We start from the raw sequence: 26,031 nt of genomic DNA, 5'->3' as shown, positions 1-26,031 counted from the left end.
GCATCAGTGACTAAGGCCATATTGTTCCGTGTATACTGTTTGTAACTTGCATGTGTTTTGTTGTCGATTTTATGTTTGCTGGGCAAAAAACCCGGTAGACAAACCATGACCTGAGACCAACTAACTCAGCCACATTGTGAAAAAGGCCCATAAGAATTCCTCACTTCATCAACAAGACCCGAACCCAGGTCTTTTCTACCCGGTGTGGGGAGGACGGCAATTCTAACAACTGTGCTATCCACGAGGGCCCCCTCGTCGGTATCGCAGATAGTATAATTTTCCTCCATACACACTGGGTGGAAAAGCAGGGATGGGGAAACCCCTGGTGCCGTCACACAACTAACACAAAAACACACTGGGTGGAAAAGGCCTAAATTCGAATCCCGTCAATGACGCGAGGAATTTTTATGGGTCTTTTTCACAACATGGCTGAGTTAGTCGTTCTTGAGCGAGGGTAGCATGGTTTTTTTCCTGGAAACTCTGATTTTTCGTCCAGAAAAAAGCAAATCTACCACGAAACACATTTTTTACAGACATTATATACTGTAAAATACAGCCTCAATTGCGGAGCTCTAAACCCTACAACAACATGTAGCATAAGCTGACTCAATGCCGTATCGATATTGTAAACAACAGAGATAGAGCTTCCATTCATTCTTCTTTGAGAAAGAGTTAAATAAAAAAAACTTAATGTCAAAATATAATTTTAAGCTGTTTGATTTTTTTTTTATATAACGTGGTGATCTCTACTATTTCCACTATATAAAAAAAACAAATGTAATTCCAGGAGGTGAGTCCTTGTGGGTGAACGATTTACGTATGTCTAACGCCGACTTTGGGCCCAAGGAAAGGGTCAATCAGCTGTGGGCCCACGAACTTGCGTTTTGCATAATGGATAAACCGGCTGTAGATATTAATAGTCAGTGATCATCATATACTAATATTATTATGGCTCAGTGCTGCACCTAATGTTTTAATATTTATTAACGATAATGATAAAGGCATATTGTGGTTAATGTCGACTTTTGTTGATAACGCATTGGTTGGCAGAGTGTTTAATGACAGGAATCAGGATATACTAATTATCAGGATATACAAATTATCTAGATCCTGTTGCTACTGCAACAGGATCTAGATAATTTGGGCAGATGGGCTAAGAAGTGGCAACTGAAGTTTAACCTTGACAAATGCAAAGTACTGCATATGGGTAGAAGTAACCCCAGAGAAACGTACCAACTGTGTGGTACTACACTTAAGGTGGTAGAAAATGAAAAAGACCTGGGAGTAATTGTGCAGTCAGATATGAAGTTTTCTGAGCAATGTAGACAGGCTGCTAGGGCAGGTCATGGGGTTTTGTCAATGATATATAGGAATTTTGCTAGCAGGGAAAAGGAGGTGATTGTCCCTCTGTATAAGGCAATGGTCAGGCCACGCCTTGAGTACTGCGTACAGGTCTGGAGGCCTCATTTTAGGAAGGATGTAGATTTGCTTGAGCGTGTACAGAAAAGAGCAACACGATTGGTGAGGGGAATGAAGGGATCCTCTTACCAAGAGAGGCTTAAGTTCTGCAAATTGCAGTGGCTGGAGACTAGGCACCTGCGCGGTGATCTGATTGAGGTCTATAAGGCCTTGAATGGGTTGAGCACGCTGAATTCTGATGGGATCCTCCCACTTGTTCAGAATACGAACCTACGGGGACATAAGTTCAAATTAAGAAAGGATAGATGTAGAATAGATGTGCGGAAATTTGCCTTTAGCCAGCGGGTGGTTAATTGCTGGAACAAACTTCCATCTGTCGTTGTGGAAGTTGATAGGTTAAATAAATTTAAGGAGGAACTGGACAGGCAATTGGAGGGTATGGTGTGATTATTTTATTTATTTTTTTTTTTTTGGCTGATGCTGCATAAGCTCCTACACTTGCTTTCTTGCATCAAGTGCCACTACTACTACTACTACTACGCAAAAAGCCCTAAAAATATTAGCAAATGCGCTGAGAAGTGACAATTCACGTTAACATTGATAAATGCAAGGTAGAGCACTTGGGTAGAAGTAATTCCAAAATACTCCGAAATATTGGGTGGCAGAGAACGAGCATCTGGTGAATATTGGCTTGGAACACCTAGGGTCCTGAGCTGGATATCATCATTTTTCTCTTTCTTGGTGATTCCCTTCTACTTTTGACATTCTGTCTCTCTGGGTAACTCGGGAATTTCTTTTTTTGGCTTGTGCTGCATAAACCTCAGGCTTCCTTGCACCATGTAGCTAATAATAATAATAAGCTGTAAGGTTTCGCTGAAAAAAACACGAAAAGAAGACTTGAGTATTCTGCACGATGTTTATTCACCTGTAATGACGCGTGAGACTTCAAAGGCGGTTTGATATTTACCAAACACTCCAAAAGTAAGACTGTCCTCTCCCTCTGTTACGACATCTTCCACCTAGCGCCCTCACACATTTACACCGGTTACTTGGTAGATTTCTATTTGTATTTAATACAAAAAAACATGGGTTACTTTTAAAATGAACGGTTTTCTTTTCCGTTCGTTAAAAGAAATAAATAAAAATACAGTATGTAAATTATAAGTATATATGTATTTAACTCACACAACGCCACTGGCTTGTAGCACAAAAAAATACCGGGAATTGCCATCTATAGTTAACAAAGAAAATAACTTTAGAAATACAGTACATAATTAAACATCGTTGATATACAGTAATTAATTAAGTCCAAGCTTAGAATATTTTTACAGAATTAAAATTGTGTAGGGCTGGAGATTTTGGGGATGTGTTTCTACACCAAAGATTTCTTGCGCGAGCACAAGCATGTCACCGACTCCCACAATGCTTATTGCTAAACAGCGCTTCGTAGTTTGTTTTCTGCATTGACTTGTATGTTTGCAACTCGAAGTGACGTGAGTGTATAATGTTAAGATGGTCGACGAAGTCACTAAAAAAACATTAAGTAACATTCCTTTACTTAAGACAAAAGCAGGACCAAGGGATAAAGACTTGTGGCCTTTAAGACTTAAAGAAGAATATCAGTCTCTTATAAAGGTTTGTGGCTGTATAAATTAGTAAACATAACATTAAAACTGTCAGCTGTGTAGCTAGTCACTAACAGCTGGCAACAGTCAGTTTATTTTCCAACGATTATTGACTGAAACGTAGAATGAAAATATCGTGAAGAAGACTTGGAACCTGTGACATTTCTGCAGTTTAATGTTATCGTTACTTGAGATTTAACAGAAAAAGTAATACCAATGAACGTGTTATGACTATAGTTATTTTCGTGTCTATCACATTTTTTCCAACTATTTTAATTGTTTGTCAGGTAAAGTAAGAGTTTTATTAGATTACTATTTCGTATCGTAATTCTCCGCATTCCTCACTTTTGAATCGAACTTCCTTAGTTTGTATATCTGGTACGCCAATGACGATTTTTCGACCTTGTGAAAAATGCCTGGGCCAAGTGACGATACTACGATAGTATTACTACCATGCCTGCCGCCGAGAAGGCCGGGTGGAAGAATAGCATGGTTATTAACCCTAGAATGGTAAGATGTGTAAATTTGGCATGTCATTTCTTTACAGAACAGTCAATATCACCCCCCTCCCCCCAAGTAGTACCAGTTAGTAACTTTTAGCCATATAGTACAAGGAAGCCACATACTTTGGTTTCACAAGCCAAAAAATTGAATAAATAAATCAAAAATAAAAGAAATATATGAAGTTATAGCTTATAAGGGCAGTAGTTTGTTGATCTTGTAGGTTATTGTAACATTAATCAATACAATACCATGTATTTGAACTGTCTTAGTAGTTTTGTAAGAGTGGTCTGGGATTTAAAAAATTACTCAGTAAGGTACTACAGTTATCTTTAATGTTAGGTCTTGAAATTTATATTAAATCTTCACAAATAACTGTGGCAGGCAAAAAAACCCCTCACTTGAACTCAATACACTTCCACCACACCGAATGGTATTTTGTTCTTAGTCAGCTACCCTATGGCAGAAAGCAAATTTCTGCACATCTATCCTACAACCACCTGTTTTCAATTTAAATTTGTCCATTAACTGTTGTCAGAGCTAGAATAAGGATGCCGTCAACATTTAGCTTACTCAATCCATTTAAAGCCTTGAACACTTAAATCAGAACTAGATTTAGGTGCCTAGTTTCCAAGTGTGGCATCAGAACTGAAACCCTTTCTTGTAAGAGCACCTTTTTTTTGTTCCCTTCATCAATCTTGTTGCCATTCTCTGCATTTATTCCAGCAGATCTACATTGTTCCTAAAATCAGGCCTCCAAACCTGTATACAGCCTAACCATGGCCTTGTTCAAAGGAATAACTACCTCCTTATCCCTGCTAGCAAAGTGTCTATATATCATTGACAAAATTGTGTGAGCTGGCCTGGCAGTGTGCACGCTGCTCAGAGAACTTCATATCTGACTGCACAATTACCCCTAGGTTTCTTTCATTTTCCCTATGCTGAGTATAATACCACAGTTGGTATGTTAATCTGGGATTATTGCTACCCATATGCAGTACCTTGCATTTATTAATGTTATGCTTCATATGCCATTTCTCAGCCTGATGGGCTGAGAAATGGCATATGAAGCATAACATTAACTACCCTGCTAACCTTTGTATTATCTGCAAATGTACACATTTAGCCTAATATGCCTTCATTAGATCCATTAATAAATATTGATAACAATGGCTCAGCACTGAACCTTGGGAGATACTACTAATAACATTAATCCACAAGGAGCAGTGCCCATTGATAACCACTCTGTTTTCTGCCACCCAAATATCCCTTTATCCATAGCAGTGACATGCCTTTAATTGCCACAGGGTAAATATGCTCCAGTTTGTACAGCAGTCTTTTATGTTCTGTATGATGCATAAGTATCACAAGCCTTCTGATAATTATGTACTGTATGACCATGAGTATCATGAAGTCAAAGTATATAATGAGATTGAAATCCAAGCATATAATATGAAAATTATTTTTTTTGCATCCAATTCCTTTGATACTGCATTATAGTATCCAATCAGATTGGTCAGACAACAACACCACCCCTTAACAAATCCATGCTGTGACTGCTATCATAATTATGAAATTTGGGATACATTCACACATCTCCAGTCCATAGGGACTTCCCCTGAATTTAAGAATGCTAAGGGTTTGCTTACTCTTACTTTCTTGCTACCTCCCTAAATATAAGTATAATTGTTTTCCTGTCTAGATGGTCCTGCTTTAATTCTTTAACCAGTGACTCCATTATTTACCCTGTAACAGGCATTAAGCTAACAGGTCTGTAATTACGCATATCACCTTTTGAAACCACTTTGAGAATTGGGGACATCTCCAGCCCATATGGACCTCCCTTGAATCCAAGGATGCTCTGATAATTATGAAATTTGGGGTATATTCACACATGTTCAGTTCATAGGGACTTCCCCTGAATTCAAGGATGCTAAGGGTTTGCTTACTCTTATTTCCTTGCTGCCTCCCTAAATATAATTGGATAGAACCCATCCACCCCAGATACCTTTTTTGATGTTTAGCTTTTAACAATTTCTCTTTTGCTTTCCTTTCAGTTATCACAAAATCATTTAGCTGCCTGTTAAAGTTTGATAAACTTCTGAAATCCCCTTCCATAAAGAATTCCTCATGTGTGAATGTTGATGGAAATACCTATTCAGTTTTTGTCAGCAACCTGTGCAGGGTCATCAATTAAACCATAGATATCACTGAAGAATCACTGCTGATAATCAGATCCAGAATATTGCTCTGCTGTTGCCCCTCTAATGTGCTGCTGCTATAGAAAACAGTCATCCAGTAAATCCACAAGTCATGTTAGAATGATGAACCTACAAGTTCCATTCAGTGTGTAAAGTTAAAATCCGTCATAGTAAGATACTAATTACTGGCACACTCTATTTCTCTGTGTAGTTGTTTGGTATACTCTTCAGTCATTAGGCCTTATGGCATACTCCAACCCTCATTTTCATCAACCGGTGCAATACCACCACTTTGCTTATTGGAGGCTTGAAGTGGTGAAACCCATGTTTAGTCTTTAGAGCAAAGTTTCCGGCAACACTACCCCCCCCCCCCCCCATACTTCTTTTTCAACCCATGCACGGTACTAAGTACTATAGGTTTTGATACCTTTCGTGTTTGGGGTTTTCATAAAAAAAAAATAAATAAAAAAAAATATTTTCAGTGAATTTTATATCACACCAAACTGATGCAACATTGCACTGGTCACCTATGTCGACTGGATGCATTGCCTTAGATTTAATATGCTTTTTAACTAAGAGCATACCTCCCTCCTCCATCCTGTCTGTAGTAGTGGAAAATGATGCAAGAAAGCAAACATATAAAGCATCAGCCAAAAAAAATAAATAAAAATAAACATGTCCTCATCTGCTCATCCCCTCTAATAATTTGTTGAATCCTTTCTTCCTCAAATTTATTCAAACTACCCACTTCCATAACTCCTGATGAAAGTCTGTTCCAACAATCAGTTATACTCAAGCTGAAAGGAAATTTTCAAACTTCTATCCTGCATCCTTTTTTGATTCAAACATGTGCAAATGTGACCCCAATCCACAAAGGAGGATCAAAGGGAGACAGGTAATTACAGACCTGTTAGTTTAACTTCTGTTCCAGGGAAATTAATGGAGGCAATGGTTAAAGAAGCATTGCAAGATCGTCTAGACAAGACTTCAGTTATAGCTCGGACACAGCATGGGTTTGTTAAGGGGAAGTCTTGTCTGACTTCCCCTGGATACTATGATGTAGTCACAAAGGAACTGGATGCAAAGAATAACTTTGATATCATATATTTGGATCTTAGAAAAGCCTTTGATACTGTTGGACATGGAAGACTGCTGCACAAATTGGAGCAGTGTGGCATTGGAAGCAAATTGCTGCTATGGATAAAAGAATGGTTGAGTGGGAGAAGACAGAGTGGTAATCAATGGACACTGCTCTTCGTGGACTAATGTTATTAGTGGAGTCCCTCAGGGTTCAGTGTTGGGTCCATCGTTGTTTTCTGTATTTATAAATGATATTGATGATGGTATATCAGGCTTGATGTCCAAGTTGGCAGACGATACGAAGGGTGGCAGGGTTGTTAATGACACTAATGACAGTACACTGCTGCAACAGGATCTAGAAAAGTTGAGCAGATGGGCTGAGAGGTGGCAAATGAAGTTTAACATTGACAAATGTAAAGTACTACATATGGGAAGCAGTAATCCCAGAGTAACGTATCAACTCTGTGGTACCACACTGACAGTGGTAGAGAATGAAAATGACGTGGGGTAATTGTGCAGGCAGATATGAAGTTTTCTGAGCAGTGCAGACGGTCTGCAAGAGTAGCTCATGGTGTCTTGTCAATGATGTATAGGAGTTTTTCTAGCAGGGATAAGGAGATGATTATCCCGTTGTATAAGGCAATGGTCAGACCACACCTTGTACTGTATACAGGTCTGGAGGTCTCATTTTAAGAAGGATGTAGAGCTGTTGGAACGAGTACAGAGAAGGGCAACAAGATTAGTGAATGGAACAAAGGGTTAAGCTCTTAAGAAGAAACGCTTAAATTTTGTAAATTACAGTGTCTGGAGACTAGGCACCTGCAAAGTGATCGATCTGATTGAGGTGTTTAAAGCCTTGAATGGTTTGAGTATGTTCAATGCTGATGGGATTCTTGCTCAGAATAATCACCTTAGAGGGCATAAATTAAAATTGAGGAAAAACAGTTGTAGGATAGATGTGCGGAAGTTTGCCTTTAGCCAGTGGGTGGTTGATTGCTGGAAAAAACTTCCATCTGTTGTTGTAGAGGTTGATAGCTTAAATAGATTCAAGGCAGAGCTTGACAAACATTTGGAGCGAGTGGATGGGTGAAATAAGGGTTTTTTTTTTTTTTTTTTTTTGGCTGATGCTGTATAGCTTGCATCGTGCGCCTTTGCTAATGCTAACAGTAGTGAGGATGTCATCGGAATTTAGTTTATTCTACCTATTACACTTTGTACATGGAGACATGAGTAATTACAGACCTGTTAGCTTAATGTCTTTCCCAGAGAAAATAATGAAGTAATGCAGGACCATCTAGACAGGAATGTGTGGTATACATTCAGTGTATTGCTTGAACTTTGGGACATACTTTAGGTGGGCTATAAAACCTTTGTCTCCCAACCATGGAGGTAGCACCATCAGTGGCACAGGATACCAAATTTTCCAGAGGTACTTGTTTTTAATCAAACTGTGTTTTTACATCAGCAAAAATGGATGCTCAGTTTCTATAGATTTTACAAACATCATCTCTTCTTGCAATTTACAATCATCAGCGAAATAATGAACATATGCCATTGGAAGTGCCTTATTGTCAGTTAGCTGCTCTTCAATGTTAACTGACATCTTATCGATTAATCTTCAAATTGAATTGTTGCCCAATGGCAATGCTTTTAAAATACTGTAAGGATTTTGATGCATCAATGTTGAAATTACAGTCCTTAATGTGGGTCGTATAACAGTCTCGCCAACTGTATGAGCACTACCAGTCCCCTCAACATGGGCACCTGTACGTGGTGAGGGGACCTCCCAGTGATGCTGCTGGTTTTCCAGATTAGCATCACTGGGATCCAACGCCCATACCTTGGTTCCAGGGTTACACCATTGGAATCCGGCATGTGCAGCCGTGCGCCGCGACCCGTGGAAGCGGAAAGGGGGATCCTGGTGGTTGAGGGGGCCAGCCTTAATACACCACTTTGGCCCCTGCTTTGACGAGACAGGTGGTCCTGGACCGGCTCGACTGGGATCAATCGGCGGGTGGTTTTATACTGCTAGGGTCAACTGCGTTCCAATAAGTCTCCCTCCCTTTGGTCCTGGGACGGGATAAAGACTTATTGGTAACGTGGGTATGGTGTTCTAAGCGAACTCGGCATCCCATTCGTGTACGCAGTACCTGCTAGTTCACGAGTGGGCGTCCTCTCGTAGGGCTCTGTGGTGGGTGAGGTACTTAGGCATCAGACATTTTCTCTTTACTCATATGAGTAATTTAAATTCTTCTTCTGGGGCTCCAACAAGGCTCCTACCTAATCGATCGTCAGATGAGAGTGAAAGCAATTCAGCTAAAAGAGCCAGAACTGAGGAGAAAACAACATCTGTGACACCTCTTTTCCTCATTCTCCATTCCACCGGAGAGCAGTCACTTGGGAAAATGTCACCTTTCTTTATCCAGAAAGGATTAGAAGGAATGGCAGGTTCACCCAAATCCGTAAAATGGCTGCATTCTGGAGATATTCTAATAGAAGCATCAAATATAAATCAAGCTGAAAAATTTTTGAAAGCCACATCTATAGGGGGAATACCCATCATCACAACCCCTCACAAAACTTTGAACTCTTCAAGAGGTGTGATATCAGAGTGGGATCTTCTTCACATTTCTGAAGAAGAGATATGCTCTGAATTAAAAGATCAAGGAGTGACAGCTGTCAAGAGAATATCAATGCGGAAGGAAGGGAATCTCGTCCCTACCCGAGTTCTCATCCTAACATTTAACACCCCACGGCCTCCTAGTTCCATCAAGGCAGGGTATTTAAACTGCCCAGTGAGGATCTACATTCCAAACCCACTGAGGTGTTTTAAATGCCAAAAATACGGACACTCACAAACGGCTTGTCGTGGTAACCCTGCCTGTGCTCGATGTGGTGCGAAAGACCACAAGAGGAAGGAATGTTCAGATTCTAAACCGATCTGTGTAAATTGCCTACTCTAGAGCATGCCAGCTGTGGAAGGATGAAAAAGAGATCCAGAAATTGAAAACGGAGCTGAATATCTCCTACCCAGAGGCTAGAAAACGCATTCAACCAATAAATAGCGGGAAACCTTCATATGCCCAGAAGGTTTCTGCGAAGTGTACTATCGGTACGCAGACTGAGATGACTGTACCACCAAGAGTCATTCACACCGATTGCCCGCTATTTATTGAGTTCACAAAAGCCCACCAAAAAAACGCAATCAACTGCCACTCCTATATCCGTACCTCCTAATGCTCCACCACTACCAAAACCAAGTGGTAAAGAGCCAACAGTAATAACAGAAACAATGGATGTCGAGCACAAGGAGGTACCGGATGAATCAGTTCTGGAACTCTTTGCAGAGGAAGAAATGGACACGGGACAGCGTCCATTCTTCCCCAAAAAAGATAAAGCCAAGACTGATAAAAGTAAGCCCTCAGCACTTCGGAAGCCGCCTGATGGACCCACCAAGCCAAAATAATGGCTAAATTCCTACAATGGAATTGTTGTGGATTCCGGCAAAATACTGATGACATCAAGGCCCTCCTGCAAAAGCACGAGCCAGTTTGCTTTTGCTTGCAGGAGATGCATCTAAAAGAAAATGATGATCCCACCATGTATAACATCACAATCTTTCATAAGGATAGAATTGTGGATGGTCCTGCTCATGGAGGAGTGGCTGTCCTTGTAAGTGATCAGACCCCAGTTCAGCCCTTGCTAATTACAACCAGCATAGAGGCTGTTGCAATTCGCCTTACAGTGGGATTTTTATTAACGGTCTGCTCTATTTATTTGCCACCTGGGACTGACATCTTCCAGGAAGACCTTGATGATCTTGTAACGCAGTTGCCACCCCCTTTCTTACTTCTTGGGGATTTTAATGGACATAGCACCCTGTGGGGTAGTGCTAACATCAATGGAAGAGGACGGGTCATGGAGCGTATGCTCAATGACAATGCCCTTTCCCTTGTAAATACTGGAACAAACACCTTCTTCCACATGCCTACCCGTACGTTTTCTGCCATTGATCTCTCTATCTGCTCCCCTTCTCTACTCCCTTCACTCACTTGGGAAGTGGAGGAGAATCCATACGGAAGTGATCACTTCCCTGTGATAACCTTGTTACACAGTGGGAGACCATGTCTTCCTTTTAGGTTACCACGGTGGAAGTTTGATCAGGCTGACTGGAATGCCTTCCAACATCAGGCAAATTTTGACCTCAGTACAGTCAGTCAGGAGCCTATTAATGACGCAGTAACGTACATCACAGAAATCATTGTCGAAGCAGCTGCGAATGCTGTTCCAAAAACATCTGCCCGGTTTCCACCGTTTCCCAAACCTTGGTGGAATTCACAGTGCACAGCAGCAAAAAAGGCTCAAAACAAAGCGTGGGGGATATTCCATCGATATCCTACCACTGTTAATCTAATAGCCTTCAAGCGTGCACGAGCCAAAGCACGCTACATTCGCCATCAGAGTCAAAAGGAATCATGGATCTGTTTTACATCATCTATTAACCAGGCTACCAATTCTAAGGTAGTCTGGAATAAAATCCGGAAAATGAAGGGAAAATATACATCCCACCCTTCTTCAATCCTAGATTATAATGGATGCGCTATTGCAGATCCAACTGCAATAGCCAATGCTCTTGGGGAAACATTCTCTAATATCTCTGCAACATCTTCGTATTCCCCAGAGTTCCTGGTCCTGAAACATAAACTGGAAAAACAGGCACTTAATTTTAAGTCTAAGAACATCTATCCCTACAACGGGTCGTTCACTATTCAGGAACTGAAAAGAGCCCTCGCCCTTTCCAAAGCAAGTGCTGTTGGACCAGATGGCATCCATTATGAAATGGTTAAACATCTTTCACCAAAATCTATGGATTATCTGCTCTCTCTGTATAACAGAATCTTTATTGAAGGGCTGTTTCTGGATTCCTGGCGCAAGGCAATCGTTCTTGCCTTTGCTAAGCCAGGAAAGAATCCAAAAGTTACTAGAAACTATCATCCTATTGCTCTGACTAGCTGTTTGTGCAAAATCCTGGAGAGAATGGTTAATTCTCGTTTAATCTGGTATTTAGAATCAAATGACCTTCTCTCCAACATCCAGTGCGGCTTCCGAAGGAACCGGTCCACTTTGGACCATCTTATTAGACTGGAAACATCCATCCAGAATGCTTTCCTAAAACGCGAACACTTGGTGTCAGTGTTCTTTGACATGGAGAAAGCGTATGACACAACTTGGAGATTTGGCATCTTAAAAGATCTGTATAGCCTTGGTCTTAGGGGGCAACTCCCCACTTTTATTAAAAACTTTTTAGCCAATCGATCTTTCCAAGTTCGTGTGGGATCCTCACTCTCTCGTTCCTTTAGCCAAGAGGAGGGAGTACCACAGGGATCAGTTTTAAGTGTCACGCTTTTCGCCATCAAAGTAAATTCCATCACAGAACAACTTCCTCCAACCGTAAACAGTGCCCTCTATGTTGATGACTTTAGCATATTTTGTCAGTCATGCAACATGAGGGTTATTGAAAGACAACTGCAAAAAGCCATTGATCGTCTTAATTCCTGGGCACTTGCTAATGGCTTCAGGTTCTTGCCGGAAAAGACTGTTTGCGTGCACTTTTGTCGCAAGCGTAATCGTCATCCTGAGCCTGAATTAAGGCTCGGACAAAATGCTATTCCAGTAGCGGCGGACACAAAATTTTTGGGACTCGTATTTGATAAAAAGTTGACCTTTCTGGATCGCACCCGTCAACTCCGCACAAAGTGCACAAGAGGGCTGAATATTCTGTGCTCTCTTTCCTCTACATCTTGGGGTGCGGATCGATGCACCCTACTACTCATCTACCGTGCTCTTGTACGATCCAGACTTGATTACAGGTCCCTGGTATACAATTTGGCCAGAGACAGTGTACTTCGTTGGCTGGACCCTGTCCATCATCTGGCTCTCTGTACCGCTATTGGAGCATATCGAACATCTCCTATCCAGAGCTTATACGTCGAAGCAAACGAACCGCCGTTATCGCTTCGACGTAAGCAGTTGTCTCTGAACTACGCTCTAAAACTGAAATCCCTGCTAGACCATCCTACGTGGCTATCCGTTTTTGAGCCACAATGGGAAAATTTGTACAACACCCGTAAGACTGCCAATCGTCCTTTTGGTATTCGTCTCCAAGAGCTACTCAAAGAACTTAATATCAAGGTAGACAAGGTTGCTCAAACACCGAAGCAACCCCTTCCACCCTGGCATGCTCATGTTTCGGCATGTGACTTGCCCCTTAGAAATTGGGGAAAGTCGGACACTCCATCGTCTGTCTACCTGCAGCTTCATTCAGCACACCGAGCTGAACATTCTGACTTTGCGCCATTACACAGATGGCTCAAAGTCGGAATCATATGTGGGATCTGCTGCTGTCTTTACAGACAGCACTACATCGGAGCAGATTCCCTCTGAATGCAGCATTTTTACTGCAGAGCTGCACGCTATAGAGTTAGCCTTGGATCACATTAGTGAATGCCAATACCAGCGGTTCATTTTATATTCCGACTCTCTCAGCGTGTTACAGGCTTTAATAACTGTGAGATATAATTCTCATCCAGTTCTGTCTAGCATTCAGCAGAAGATTCACTTTCTCCATGAACGTGAATATGATATCCGCTTCTGCTGGATTCCCAGCCACATTGGGATTAGGGGAAATGATTTGGCTGACACCGCAGCCAAATCAGCAGTTCCCAATAATAATTGCTGCCTGGCAGTCCCCTATACAGACTACAGGCAAATAATATACCAAAAGATACATTCCCAATGGCAGGATTCGTGGAATAGACAGACTGGGAATAAACTATATCGTATAAAGCCTGTAATTGAACCGTGGCAGTCTAGTCTGTGCAGGAATCGTAAAGAGGAAGTTGTTCTCGCCCGGACCCGCATAGGACATAGTCATTTGACACATTCATTTTTGCTGAGGGCTGATGACCCTCCTATGTGTGTGTGCTGTGGCACAATTTTAACAATCAGACACCTTTTAATTGACTGTCCAGATTTTAGCAGCACCCGTTTTACCGCTTTTAATTATCTGACTGAGCCGTATACACTCAGTCAGATTTTATCCGACAATGACAACGTGTCTGCTATTTTTAGCTTTTTGAAAGCAATAAAGGTTTTTAATCGTATTTAAAATTTATGTTATTGTTATTGTTCTTTGTTTTTTTTTTTTTTTTTTTTTTTTTGTTTTTAGCTCTGGACATGGTGGCCTAATTAATTAGGTCACTGAGATGTTGAATTTTTAGATATTACCTGGTCTTGGCGCATTATAGCCTTAGTCGCTAATGCGCCAATAAAATCCAAACCAAACCAAGCACTACCAGTTTTTGCAATGATTTCTCCAATTTTATAAGACAATCATTCCATTGTCATTTGTTTGTGTGTTCTTCTTAAATAAGGAAGTAACAGAATTCTGTTACTCAAACATTCTTTCCTCAAAATTCTGTTTTCAATTTTTTAAATATTCGATATGTTTGCTAACTTTATCAGGATGTTTCCTTTTTAAGTGATCTAAAAGTCTTGGTTTCATAGCTTCATTTGAAAAAGAACTATTACACAAGACACATGGACTGTCTGTAGTCGAATGGCCTTTCAATAAAATCTGCCAGGCAGCAATAAATTCATCCAGATACTGTTGACACTTTATTTTCAGCACTTGACATGATTGATGATGGGTTGAATAACTACAACAAATAATAAAATATAAACTATTTTTATTTAACTCTCAAAGCCCATGTCACTCACAAAAGCACTGTGGATCAAAAATAAACAGCTTCCACAAGGAAACAATAAATTAATACTAATTGTCTCTTAGAAAGTAGAAACAATAGACTGAGACATTTCCTCATCCCATCCATGCCTCATATGTTGACCAATGAAACAAAATAATAAATAAATAAACCATGCTGCCAACAAGGTTGCAACTGTCGGAAAAGCACAAATGCCAAGGATTGTGGAGACATTACCTCCGAATGCACTTGGGCATTTAATGCCTATGAAAAGCAATGGTGGTTGTATCAAATCACACACACACAATCTTCCTTTTATCAAAATTTCTCATTCACTCCTAATATAATATACCTATATGTTAAAAATAAGTTGTTTCAGGGGAAAATAAAATCCAGTGGGAGGAATAAGATGTCATCGGATAGGGTTGACTTTGGAAGACCACAAACCATTGTAATACCGATTATTTTTTTTTTGCCCCCCCAAAAACCAAGAGCAATTTTCACCCCGTTGAAAACCTCTGATCTAAATGAGTGCTTTCTACATCAGTTTGTTAGGGAGTCCATTGAAGGAGCACAATACAGAGATATAAGATAGAATTGAACATCTGCTGAGGCTACCATAATGCATGTAGCGAACTGGTTGCATAACCTATGAACAATCACTACGTCTAGATCTCTGTTATTGACCACAATTCCAGTTTTAGGCTCTTCCTGCACTGGCTGTATTATTCGTGACGGTAAAGGATAACTAAGTATTCTAGATGTTTGCTCACCTGGGACTCTAGCCCAATACGGTTCCTGTATTGTCACCAAATCAATTTGAAAATCCTCACTAATCTTACTAATCTTGTTCACTACCAATCTCGATCGGTGTCCATTAATCTGCATTATTTTAATTCCTGTAGCATAAAAAATTTCAGTTAATTCAGGATCCTCCTCCAATCCCCCTCTCTCTTTGTTCATTACAACTATTCATTAGCAGTCCGAGTTCGTACCATTTCCAGTGCTCTTTTATATTCTGGACATCTAACGTCCCTTGCTGAATGGCAAAACTCCCACTTACGGCACTTGCAGTTAGCACAGCTTGGCTCCTGATCTTTGTTTGGGCATTCAGCATATGCATGCCCCACCTTGCACAATGACCACAAGTAGGGGAGCTGTGAGACAATATTTCGTAACGTGTCCATAACCAAGACATAAAAAGCATCTGGAGACTATAGTAAAGAGTCGGTGCTTATGCGAACTTACTGACAAGTATAAACGATCCAATGTGGATATAAGCTTATATAACCTTGGGGAGAGAGTAATAACCCAATGTACAAAAGCTGTACTTCTAGATTTGGTTGTAAACTTAAAACTTATGTCTTTCTTAACTTTCTAAAACATGATCCTGTGCCTTTCCAAATTCTTACAGTATAATTCTTCAATGATATCTTCCTGACTTAACTCCTTAGGAACATCATATATAATCACAGATGGGTTGCCCTTTTTGGGTACACCCATTGTTATTCCAACAGACACTAAAGAATCCAATGCAGCTATATTCACCAAATCCGTCTTTATAGCTGTTTCTAATAATAAACCTAAGTTTTTCATTTTCTATTAATACCAGCAGTGTGTAGCACACGCTTCTTGATTAGACCGGGGTTTGAGCCCGTCACCACCAAACGGAGGATGCAGAAAGGTCAGGGAATGACCACTGCATATTCCCGGAGCAATATGGCCTTAGTTGCTAATGCTCCTAAAAACCAAATAACAACAATTCTATTAATACAGCTGTAGTCACTGTTCCTAATGTCTTTCCTCATTTTAGAGATTCCCTCCCACATTGACGATACATCTTGTACATTGTATAGCTCATCAGTCATAGTTTCTACATCCTGACTAGGTATAAGTTCCACCTCAGTATTTGCAACTACCTGTTCACTAACTTCCTCTTCGGGCTCTAACTGAATAGCCATGTTCCCATAAGCTCTAAACTGATCCTGACTACGTCCTCTAGAGTATACAAACTCCCCATATTTTATAAACTCTTCCTGTGACATTTTAGGTGGAAGTAGGGGGAAACCAACCTTCCCTGTAATCAACTGCTATATTACCAAAAAAAACTGCAGAACAATAAACCAGTAAATTATTCTTTTCTACTGATCCCTATTGATAATAATAAATATTAGTTCCAGAAATAAATAAATTTTTTATCAGACTACTCCTCCCACCTCATAATGGCCGTCATTTTGGCGCCATTATTATCGTTAGAACTCCACAATCACTGATATCACCAGTTATTAAGTAAACTTTTAATTTATATTAATAGCTGACAATTCAGGAAGTATCTAAATTCACTCAACTCTTTATACACCTCTTCACTCACAAAACCAATTTCAAAGTCAATTTCACAGAGATTACTAGCACAGAACACTACACTAGTCAGTAACAATACACTTTGTGACAGACATGCGACAATTCAGTCACTGCTTATAATACTCACTGCATATGATTAGTAGTAATCCCAGATTATGATACCAACTGTGTGGTACTACATTCAGGACAGTGTTAAATGAAAAGTACCTTCATATCTTCAGCCAGATATGAAGTTCCCTCCACGATGCAGACAGGTTTCCAGGGCAGCTCATGGGGTTTTGTCAATGATATACACCAGTGTTACTTGCAGGGATAAGGAGGTGATTAACCCATTGTATGAGGCAATAGTCAGGTCTCATTTTAAGATGGATGTAGAGCTGCTGGGGATACAAAGAAGGGCAACAAGACTGGTGAGGGGAACAAAGGGATACTCTTACCATAAAGGGCTGCAGTTCTGAAAATTGCACCTGTTTAGAGACTAGGCACCTGCAAGGTGGATCTGATTGAGGTTTGAATGGCTTGAGCAAACTCAGTGCTGATAGGTTTCTTCCTCTTGCTTAGAATATTGCATGGGCAGACATAAATTCAAATTGAGGAAGGATGGTTGCTGAATAGATGGATGGAAGTTTACCTTCAACCAATGGGTGTTTGATTGCTGGAATAAGCTGTCATCCATTGTTGTGGAAGTGGATGGTTTGAATAAATTCAAGAAGGAACAAGACATTATTGGAGGGGATGGATAGGTAAATTTTTTTTTTTTTTTTCCTGATTCTATATAAGCTTGCTTTTTTGCATCATTTTCAACAACTAATACTAATATAGTTGGCATCAAAAAAATTAGCAGTTTGTAAATTTATTTTGCTGATTTTTCAAATGTAGGCATGTGTAGTCTAAGTAACGCCATGTGCTTAGTAGGAAGAACATAGATTACAAAAACATTGATGAAATGCATCAAAAATTATGGGGTGTTTTTTATTTTATTTATTTTTTTGCAGATTCTCCAAAACAAAACTGGTGTTATAGCTTTATATGGCTATTCTGATACTATTCTTCATTGCTATCAGTGGATTCTGTGTTTTTCTTCTAGGAAAACATAACCTAAGTAGCTGAGAAACAATATAATTAATATCTGGAGGGAGGGGTTATTGATAGATGGGTATAATAACTAATAAAATTGAAGAGGCCTGTGGTACCGGGTTCCATAGATAAAGAATTCAGTCCAACTGGTAAGAACAGTAACTAAGTTTAATAATATAAGTAATTAACAGAAGCATTCAAGATTAAGCATCCCTTCGTCAGCTGTGAGAATGCTGTGTGATAATACACACAGCATTCTCACAAAAGATTCTGCACATTCCATTTGTAACATTTGTAAAATGTTACAAATGGAATGTGCAGAGCATGGTCATGTCGAGTAAAAAGAGAGAGCATGCATGAGGATGTGTACGAATGCTAAAGCAGCCGTAGCCAAGTGGTCAAGCACACGGGTGTATAAGTACACATGCCTTGAGTGATTGGGGGATTCAAGCCCGTGACTGCTAAATACTGTGCTGTTTTTTGTATTCTGTCTATCTTGTGAACTCCTCTGACCATTTGGTCGTCCCAGAGTATAAACAGAAAATTTATTTCTATTCACTGGGCAGAACTAAGTGATTGTTGTTGATTCAGGGTGCGTACACGCCTCTATTTTAATCGCAATAGAGGCGTGCAGCTACACCCAGTCATGGAGTCTGTAGTGTTACAATATGACAAATGCTGGCACTCAGCCCATGTACACACCCTGCATCAACAACAGTCACCTAGTTCTGCCCAGTAAATGCTTCAACATTCGTACACATCCTCATGCACGCTCTCTTTTTACTCAACATGACCACGCTCTGCACATTCCATTTGTAACGTTTTTATGTTTTATGCATGTATTCTCACAACTGACGAAGGTATACTTAATCTCAGAAGCTTCTGTTAATTACTTATATTATTAAACTTAGTTACTGTTCTTATCAGTTAAACTGAATATCTTTATTTAGATATAATAACTGGTTTCTTGAATGGAATTATAGTAATTTTAATTGGGTTAAGCCTTTAAAATAGCTGACTAAATCTTAAAGCAAAAATTGTAAGCTGTGTTATATTTAAAATATTAATTTTATTTAAATTTATCCCTATTTTCTCATAGAAACTTGTTTTTGGTTTCAGTATGTACAAAATAACAAAGATAGTGACAACGACTGGTTTCGTTTAGAATCAAACAAGGATGGTACTCGATGGTTTGGAAAATGCTGGTATATTCATGAGTTACTGAAGTATGAATTTGACATTGAGTTTGATGTAAGTTTTTTGCTTACGTAATTTTCACTGAATGTTTTTTTATATAACTTGTTATTACTCATATTTTAAGTTTATATCTGTAATGCCAATCTTAACCACTGAAACTACACACTTCCTGGATAAATTAATGTGAAAAATGTTTTTTGTCCTTAAAAGCTTAATTAACTAGTTATATGTTGAGGATGAACAGAAAGTGTTGAGAACTGAGTATTAAAATATAGTCAGCACACAATCAAAATAGGTATTATTCCAATTTTAATAAGGCTTTTTATAAATAAGGAGTGAAAGTCTCACGATAGACAAAACCCATGAAACTTTTATAGAGGAATCATTGCATCTGTTTATATATGAAAGTACATTATGTGCCTGTTAAAATGAAACAGAAAATTAAGAGCAACCATTGTGTGATACCTGCCAACTCTTGATTTAGTTTGAAGTTTCCCTCTGAATGTGTTTTCCGGATTTCTTCTGATTTTTACTAAGTTCTTTGTTTTTCAGTTAAGCTTGAACCAACTGAATTTGATACTTTAATCTTAAAAGCTGATTGGGTGCCTTTTGGAATAGCTGATACAGAATAATGTCCATATAGAGCTTTCCTGGAACCAGGCATTGTTATACCCCCCCCCCTCAGCTTAGCACAAAACTTATTCCATGAGCAGCACTATTGGATGATGAATTAGTTCACCAAATACAATTATATTTAAAGGTGCCTCCGTAGCCAGGTGGGAAGGAGCAGCAGTGCGTAGCACACGCTGCTCCTTCCTCACATAATCTTGAACACATATTGTATTTTTGTTTTGTTGCATAATTTATGCATTTAAAGTTTATATTTTAAGGTTTAAATGTTCTACTGCATTTAATATTACAATGGGTGTCCAATAAATTAACTATCTAGCTATGAAGATAAATGAGATAGGGCAAAAATCTTTTTTAATTTCGATGTAACTACCCTGAACTTCAATATACTTTCCATTTTGTTGGCAATGAGGAAATACTAGACAAATAAAATTTTGTCCTGTCCATCAAAGAACGCAGAAATAGCAGACTTCTGTTCATTATCATCAGTATAGTGACATTCACGTAAGTTTTTCTTGAGGTGACGAAACAGGAAATAGTCACTGTGGGCCAGATCCACACTTTAAAGTGGATGGGTAAGTTCTGTAAAGTCAATCTCTCAAAGAAGCAGCAACATCATGTGACTTCTGCACTGGTGTGTTGTCCTGATGAAGCAGCACACCTCTGTACAGTTTTCCATGACGTTTTTGTCATCCCTTATGTTGTACAGTAGGGATGCATAAGGAATTTTTTTTCTCAGTGATTTCTGGTTCAGTGTTGACCTAATTGGGAGCAAGAAAATTTGTGCCAAATCCAAGAAAATCTGTTACTGTATTTCATGTACTGTATGTTTTCCATTTCTCTCTCTTATTTGTTTCATTTTTTAAGATATCACTCAGTTTTTAATGCCAAAACTTACATCATTACAGCTTCACCAGCCTGGTGAAGGGAGCAAAAGGTACTTTTACCTAGAAAGGCTTTCAGTTCTGCAAATTGCAGCTATCGAGACTAAGCAACTGCGGGGAGATCTGATCGAGGTGTTTAAAGCCTTGAATGGCATGAGTAAGCTGAATGTTAATGGCATTCTTCCATTGCTGAGACTACACACATGAGTGGGAATAAATTCAAGTTGAGGAAGGATGGTTGCAGGATAGATGTCCAGAAGTTTGCCTTCAGCCAGCCGGTGATTGATTGTTGAAACAGTCTTCCATCTTTTGTTGTGGAAGTAGATGGGTTGAACATAACGAAACAGGCCTACGCGCTCTGGATTCATTGAGGAATTTATTGTAGCTTAAACACAGAGCGTACAGATAAAGCAGAAATATATGAGCTTTCGGCTATATGGTAGCCTTCGTCAGAATTAAAATACATGAATGGCAGTTGGAATGAAGATGTGCACTGCCAGGTGCGTGAGACGCGAGGTTTAATTGTTTGTTGACGTCTGTGGCTGTGACGCATGATGACGTGGCCAGCGCTTGTCCAATGACAGAACTACTGACTCTGTGATCGGGTTGACTTGGTAACCACTGTTCCTGTTTAAGGATTTATCCGAAGATTTTATATTTAATGATTCCAACCAGGTACGCTTTAGGTAATGGTGGGATCTGTCTACCACCACGACATCGCGGTGTGGGTCGATGTCGTGGTGGGTTGTCCAGACATGTTCGGCGATAGCTGAGTGTTCTATATCCGCTAAACGGATCGCTCTTTTGTGCTCCGAGAGACGTTTCTCGAGTCGACGTCCAGTCTCTCCGAAGTAGCAGCTAGTGCAGTCACGGCAAGAGATGCGGTAGACTAAACCGCTCTGCAGAAGGGTGGGGACAGGTGTTTTCACGTTGGAAATGAAAGAACGCAGTTTCCTGCCTGGGAGCTGGATGCACTTTATTCCGTGCGTTCTCAGGATTCTGCCGATCTGTTGTGACAGGTTGGGGTAGTATGGGATGAATGCCCTTGTGGATGGCTCGTCACTGTTGGTGTTGTAGCTGGTCGTCACGATGTCACGTGTCTGTAGATCACACCTGTCGAGGACGTCAATGGGGTAGCCACACCTCGTAAGGTCTACTTTGACCCTAGTGACCTCTTTGCGTCTTTCATCAGCGGAGCTGGAGTGTGTCCAGGCGCGAGTAAGCAAGGTTCGGGCCGTGGAGAGGAGGTGGCCTCGCGCGTGTGCTGACCGGAAGTTGGTAAACTGGCCAGCACACATGGGCTTACGATAAACTGTAGTCCTCAGGTATGTGCCTTCACGTCGGACAAGTGTGTCTAAGTATGGTAAAGAGTTGTTCGACTCCAGCTCAATCGTGAATTTTATGAAGGGCGATAGTGAGTTGAGGTATGATAGAAGTCGCTGACCTGAGTCTCTAGGGATGACCACGAACACATCGTCAACATAGCGACACCAAAAGGCGATGTGATCAGGTGCGTGTGCAAACGCACGTCCCTCTAACTCCTCCATCACGATGTTTGCTGTGACTGAGCTGACCGGGGAACCCATGGCCGTGCCATGTATCTGCTGGTAGACTCTTGGACAATGATAGAACCCTCAACGAAAGAACTGGTCTCACACCCGATGACATTTCCACCGCCCTCAGACTGTGCTTAACAGGGGGTGCGATCATATTTAATGACTCAGTCTACCAGCAGATACATGGCACGGCCATGGGTTCCCCGGTCAGCTCAGTCACAGCAAACATCGTGATGGAGGAGTTAGAGGGACGTGCGTTTGCACACGCACCTGATCACATCGCCTTTTGGTGTCGCTATGTTGACGATGTGTTCGTGGTCATCCCTAGAGACTCAGGTCAGCGACTTCTATCATACCTCAACTCACTATCGCCCTTCATAAAATTCACGATTGAGCTGGAGTCGAACAACTCTTTACCATACTTAGACACACTTGTCCGACGTGAAGGCACATACCTGAGGACTACAGTTTATCGTAAGCCCATGTGTGCTGGCCAGTTTACCAACTTCCGGTCAGCACACGCGCGAGGCCACCTCCTCTCCACGGCCCGAACCTTGCTTACTCGCGCCTGGACACACTCCAGCTCCGCTGATGAAAGACGCAAAGAGGTCACTAGGGTCAAAGTAGACCTTACGAGGTGTGGCTACCCCATTGACGTCCTCGACAGGTGTGATCTACAGACACGTGACATCGTGACGACCAGCTACAACACCAACAGTGACGAGCCATCCACAAGGGCATTCATTCCATACTACCCCAACCTGTCACAACAGATCGGCAGAATCCTGAGAACGCACGGAATAAAGTGCATCCAGCTCCCAGGCAGGAAACTGCGTTCTTTCATTTCCAACGTGAAAACACCTGTCCCCACCCTTCTGCAGAGCGGTTTAGTCTACCGCATCTCTTGCCGTGACTGCACTAGCTGCTACTTCGGAGAGACTGGACGTAGACTCGAGAAACGTCTCTCGGAGCACAAAAGAGCGATCCGTTTAGCGGATATAGAACACTCAGCTATCGCCGAACATGTCTGGACAACCCACCACGACATCGACCCACACCGCGATGTCGTGGTGGTAGACAGATCCCACCATTACCTAAAGCGTACCTGGTTGGAATCATTAAATATAAAATCTTCGGATAAATCCTTAAACAGGAACAGTGGTTACCAAGTCAACCCGATCACAGAGTCAGTAGTTCTGTCATTGGACAAGCGCTGGCCACGTCATCATGCGTCACAGCCACAGACGTCAACAAACAATTAAACCTCGCGTCTCACGCACCTGGCAGTGCACATCTTCATTCCAACTGCCATTCGTGTATTTTAATTCTGACGAAGGCTACCATATAGCCGAAAGCTCATATATTTCTGCTTTATCTGTACGCTCTGTGTTTAAGCTACAATAAATTCCTCAGATGGGTTGAATAAATTCAAGGAAGAAGTAGACAAATTCTTGGAGGGTACAGATGAGTGAATATGTAGTGTTTTTTTTTTTTTTTTTTTTTTTTTTTTTGTTTGACCGATGCTATATAACATTGCTTTGTAGCATCATTTGTCATTACTACCACTACATCATCCATTTTTCTTGTAAACAATGAATTTTAACAAAAATATAACTGCAGATAATAAATGACTTTTCTATACCTTTAACTACAAAAAGGGGAGGGGGGGAAATGTTCCACACACTATGATGGAATTAACAGTGTGGAGCATTGGAATTTATTAATAAAATCACTGATTAACTGCCATGTTAATCAGTGATTTTACAGACAGTGCCAATCATCATTCCTAGCATGGAAGGATTAAACTCAAGACCACCAAATGGTGGTGCCAGCTGTGAAAATGTTAAAAGTATCGAAACATTGCTGAGGAGAGGTTATTCTCAATTGCCGCTTTCCACCTGATATTCAAGAAAGGGCATACATATTATTCAGAAAACTGGAGCACCAGTAATCGAGCTTATTTTGCATTCCGAGCTTGCTGGATAAATTGTGTGACACCTGTATTATATTCTAAGAAATTAATCTAAACTGCACATTTAGTATTTAGTATTAGAAGTGGCCACATAGTGCAAGGAAGCCTATGGCTTATGCTGCACCAGCCAAAAAAAAACATTAATAAAATATAATAATAATAAGAGAAAAGGAAATGGACAACCTGTGCATTTCCCTCCTCCTGTAAGTAATTATCCAGCTGACTTTTGAATTTCCCCAAACTGTCGGCCTCTACCACTCACGTAGATAACTTATTCCAGTAATTTATAACTCAACTGGCTAAAATAAAACTTCCTGCAATCCAGTCTAAACATCCCCCCCCCCCGTAATTTGAAATTATGGCCCCTTGTTCTAGAATCATAACTGTGAAAATGTCATCCTTATTCATTTTACTTATGCCTCTCAGAGCCTTAAACACCTCAGTCAAGCCTAGTTTCCAAGCGCTGCAACCCACATATTCACAGTCTTTCCTCATATGGACGCCCTTTTGCCAATCTCACTTGGCGGGTAGCTCGCCTGGTGAGATCCTTTGGACACTTTCAAGGAGCACAATGAAGCACCTAAAGAAATCTTTCTTTAGGTGCGGTCTCCATACTTGAACACAGTATTCCAAGTGTAGTCTAACAATAGCCTTATATAATGGGATTATGATGTCCTTATCTCTACTCAGTTGTTTGAGAAATCATCGATAGGACATCATGGGCCTTCCTTGCAACTAGTCTACAATGCTTGGAGAACTTCATGTCTGACCATATCATAATACACAAGTCCATTTTTCCAAAACTACTGGCTTTAGTTCTACTCCACCAAGTGTATAAGGTATTTTGGGGTTACTGTTCCCCAGGTGCAATACTTTACTCTTTGATGGATTAAAGCATAGCTGCCATTTTTCTGACTATTCCTGAAGTCTATCTAGGTCACTCTGAAGGAGCTCTGCTTGGTGGTGGTCATTAACTACTCTACCAATCTTTACGAGGTGCCTCTGTAGCCAGATGGGAAGGAGCAGCAGTGCGTAGCACACGCTTCTTGATTAAACCGGGGTTTGAGCCCGTCACCACCAAATACGGAGAATGCGGAAAGGTCAGGGAATGACCACCGCATATCCCCGGAGCAATATGGCCTTAGTTGCTAATGCTCCTAAAAACCAAATAACAAACCAATCTTTACATCATCTGCAAATTTAGACATCATGCCCTCTATTTCTTCATCAATGTCATTTATGAAAATCAAAAACAACAGTGGTCCTAATACTGATCCTTGGGGAATCCCACTTCTTACATCAACCCAATTTGAGAAATAACTATTTATCACAACCCTCTGCCTCCTGCCCCGAAGCCATCCAGCTATCCATTTAAGGATTTTCCCTGTGATTCCAACCTGTTCCAGCTTATAAAGTAACCGCTGATGTGGGACTGAGTCAAATACTTTGCTGAAATCCACATAAACAATGTCGAAATTATTCTTTAAGTCCAACCCTTGAGTGACCCCATCAAAATAGCTAACCAGATTTGTTAAACATTATTTTCCCTTTACAAAACCATGCTGAATATCCTTCAGAATTCAATTTCTATCTATATGATCCTGAATTCCAGACTAACTGGCCGTTCCAACTTCACTCTTAGAACCGCCCTTATGTATTGGAGATACATTGGCACTTTTCCAATCCAATGGAATCACTCCCGAGTCCAGTGATGCTCTCATAATTAGCCTCAATGGTTAAATGCACTCACTTGCAACCCCCCTTA

The 26,031-nt window shown here is 40.6% G+C and overlaps 1 protein-coding gene across 2 annotated transcripts in view; it reads left to right on the top strand.

Annotated features, from left to right (window-relative positions):
- Positions 1 to 2,698: 2,698 nt before the first annotated feature.
- The window catches only part of Ufc1 (Ubiquitin-fold modifier conjugating enzyme 1), an 84,982-nt gene continuing 61,649 nt past the window's right edge, over positions 2,699 to 26,031 (top strand). For both annotated transcript variants that reach the window (XM_090388831.1, XM_090388823.1), the window contains exons 1-2: positions 2,699 to 3,054; positions 19,147 to 19,278. In XM_090388831.1, the coding sequence (XP_090244957.1) occupies positions 2,932 to 3,054; positions 19,147 to 19,278 (255 nt within the window). In that variant the 5' untranslated portion in view covers positions 2,699 to 2,931. The remainder of the gene's footprint in view (positions 3,055 to 19,146; positions 19,279 to 26,031) is intronic.

The sequence above is a fragment of the Mastigoproctus giganteus genome, chromosome 2, assembly GCF_048544385.1.
Source record: "Mastigoproctus giganteus isolate SK-2022 chromosome 2, ASM4854438v1, whole genome shotgun sequence".
Taxonomy (NCBI): Eukaryota; Metazoa; Arthropoda; class Arachnida; order Uropygi; family Thelyphonidae; genus Mastigoproctus; species Mastigoproctus giganteus.
The sequence above is the reverse complement of the archived record's forward strand: the minus strand, read 5'-3'. Positions and strand labels throughout refer to the sequence as shown.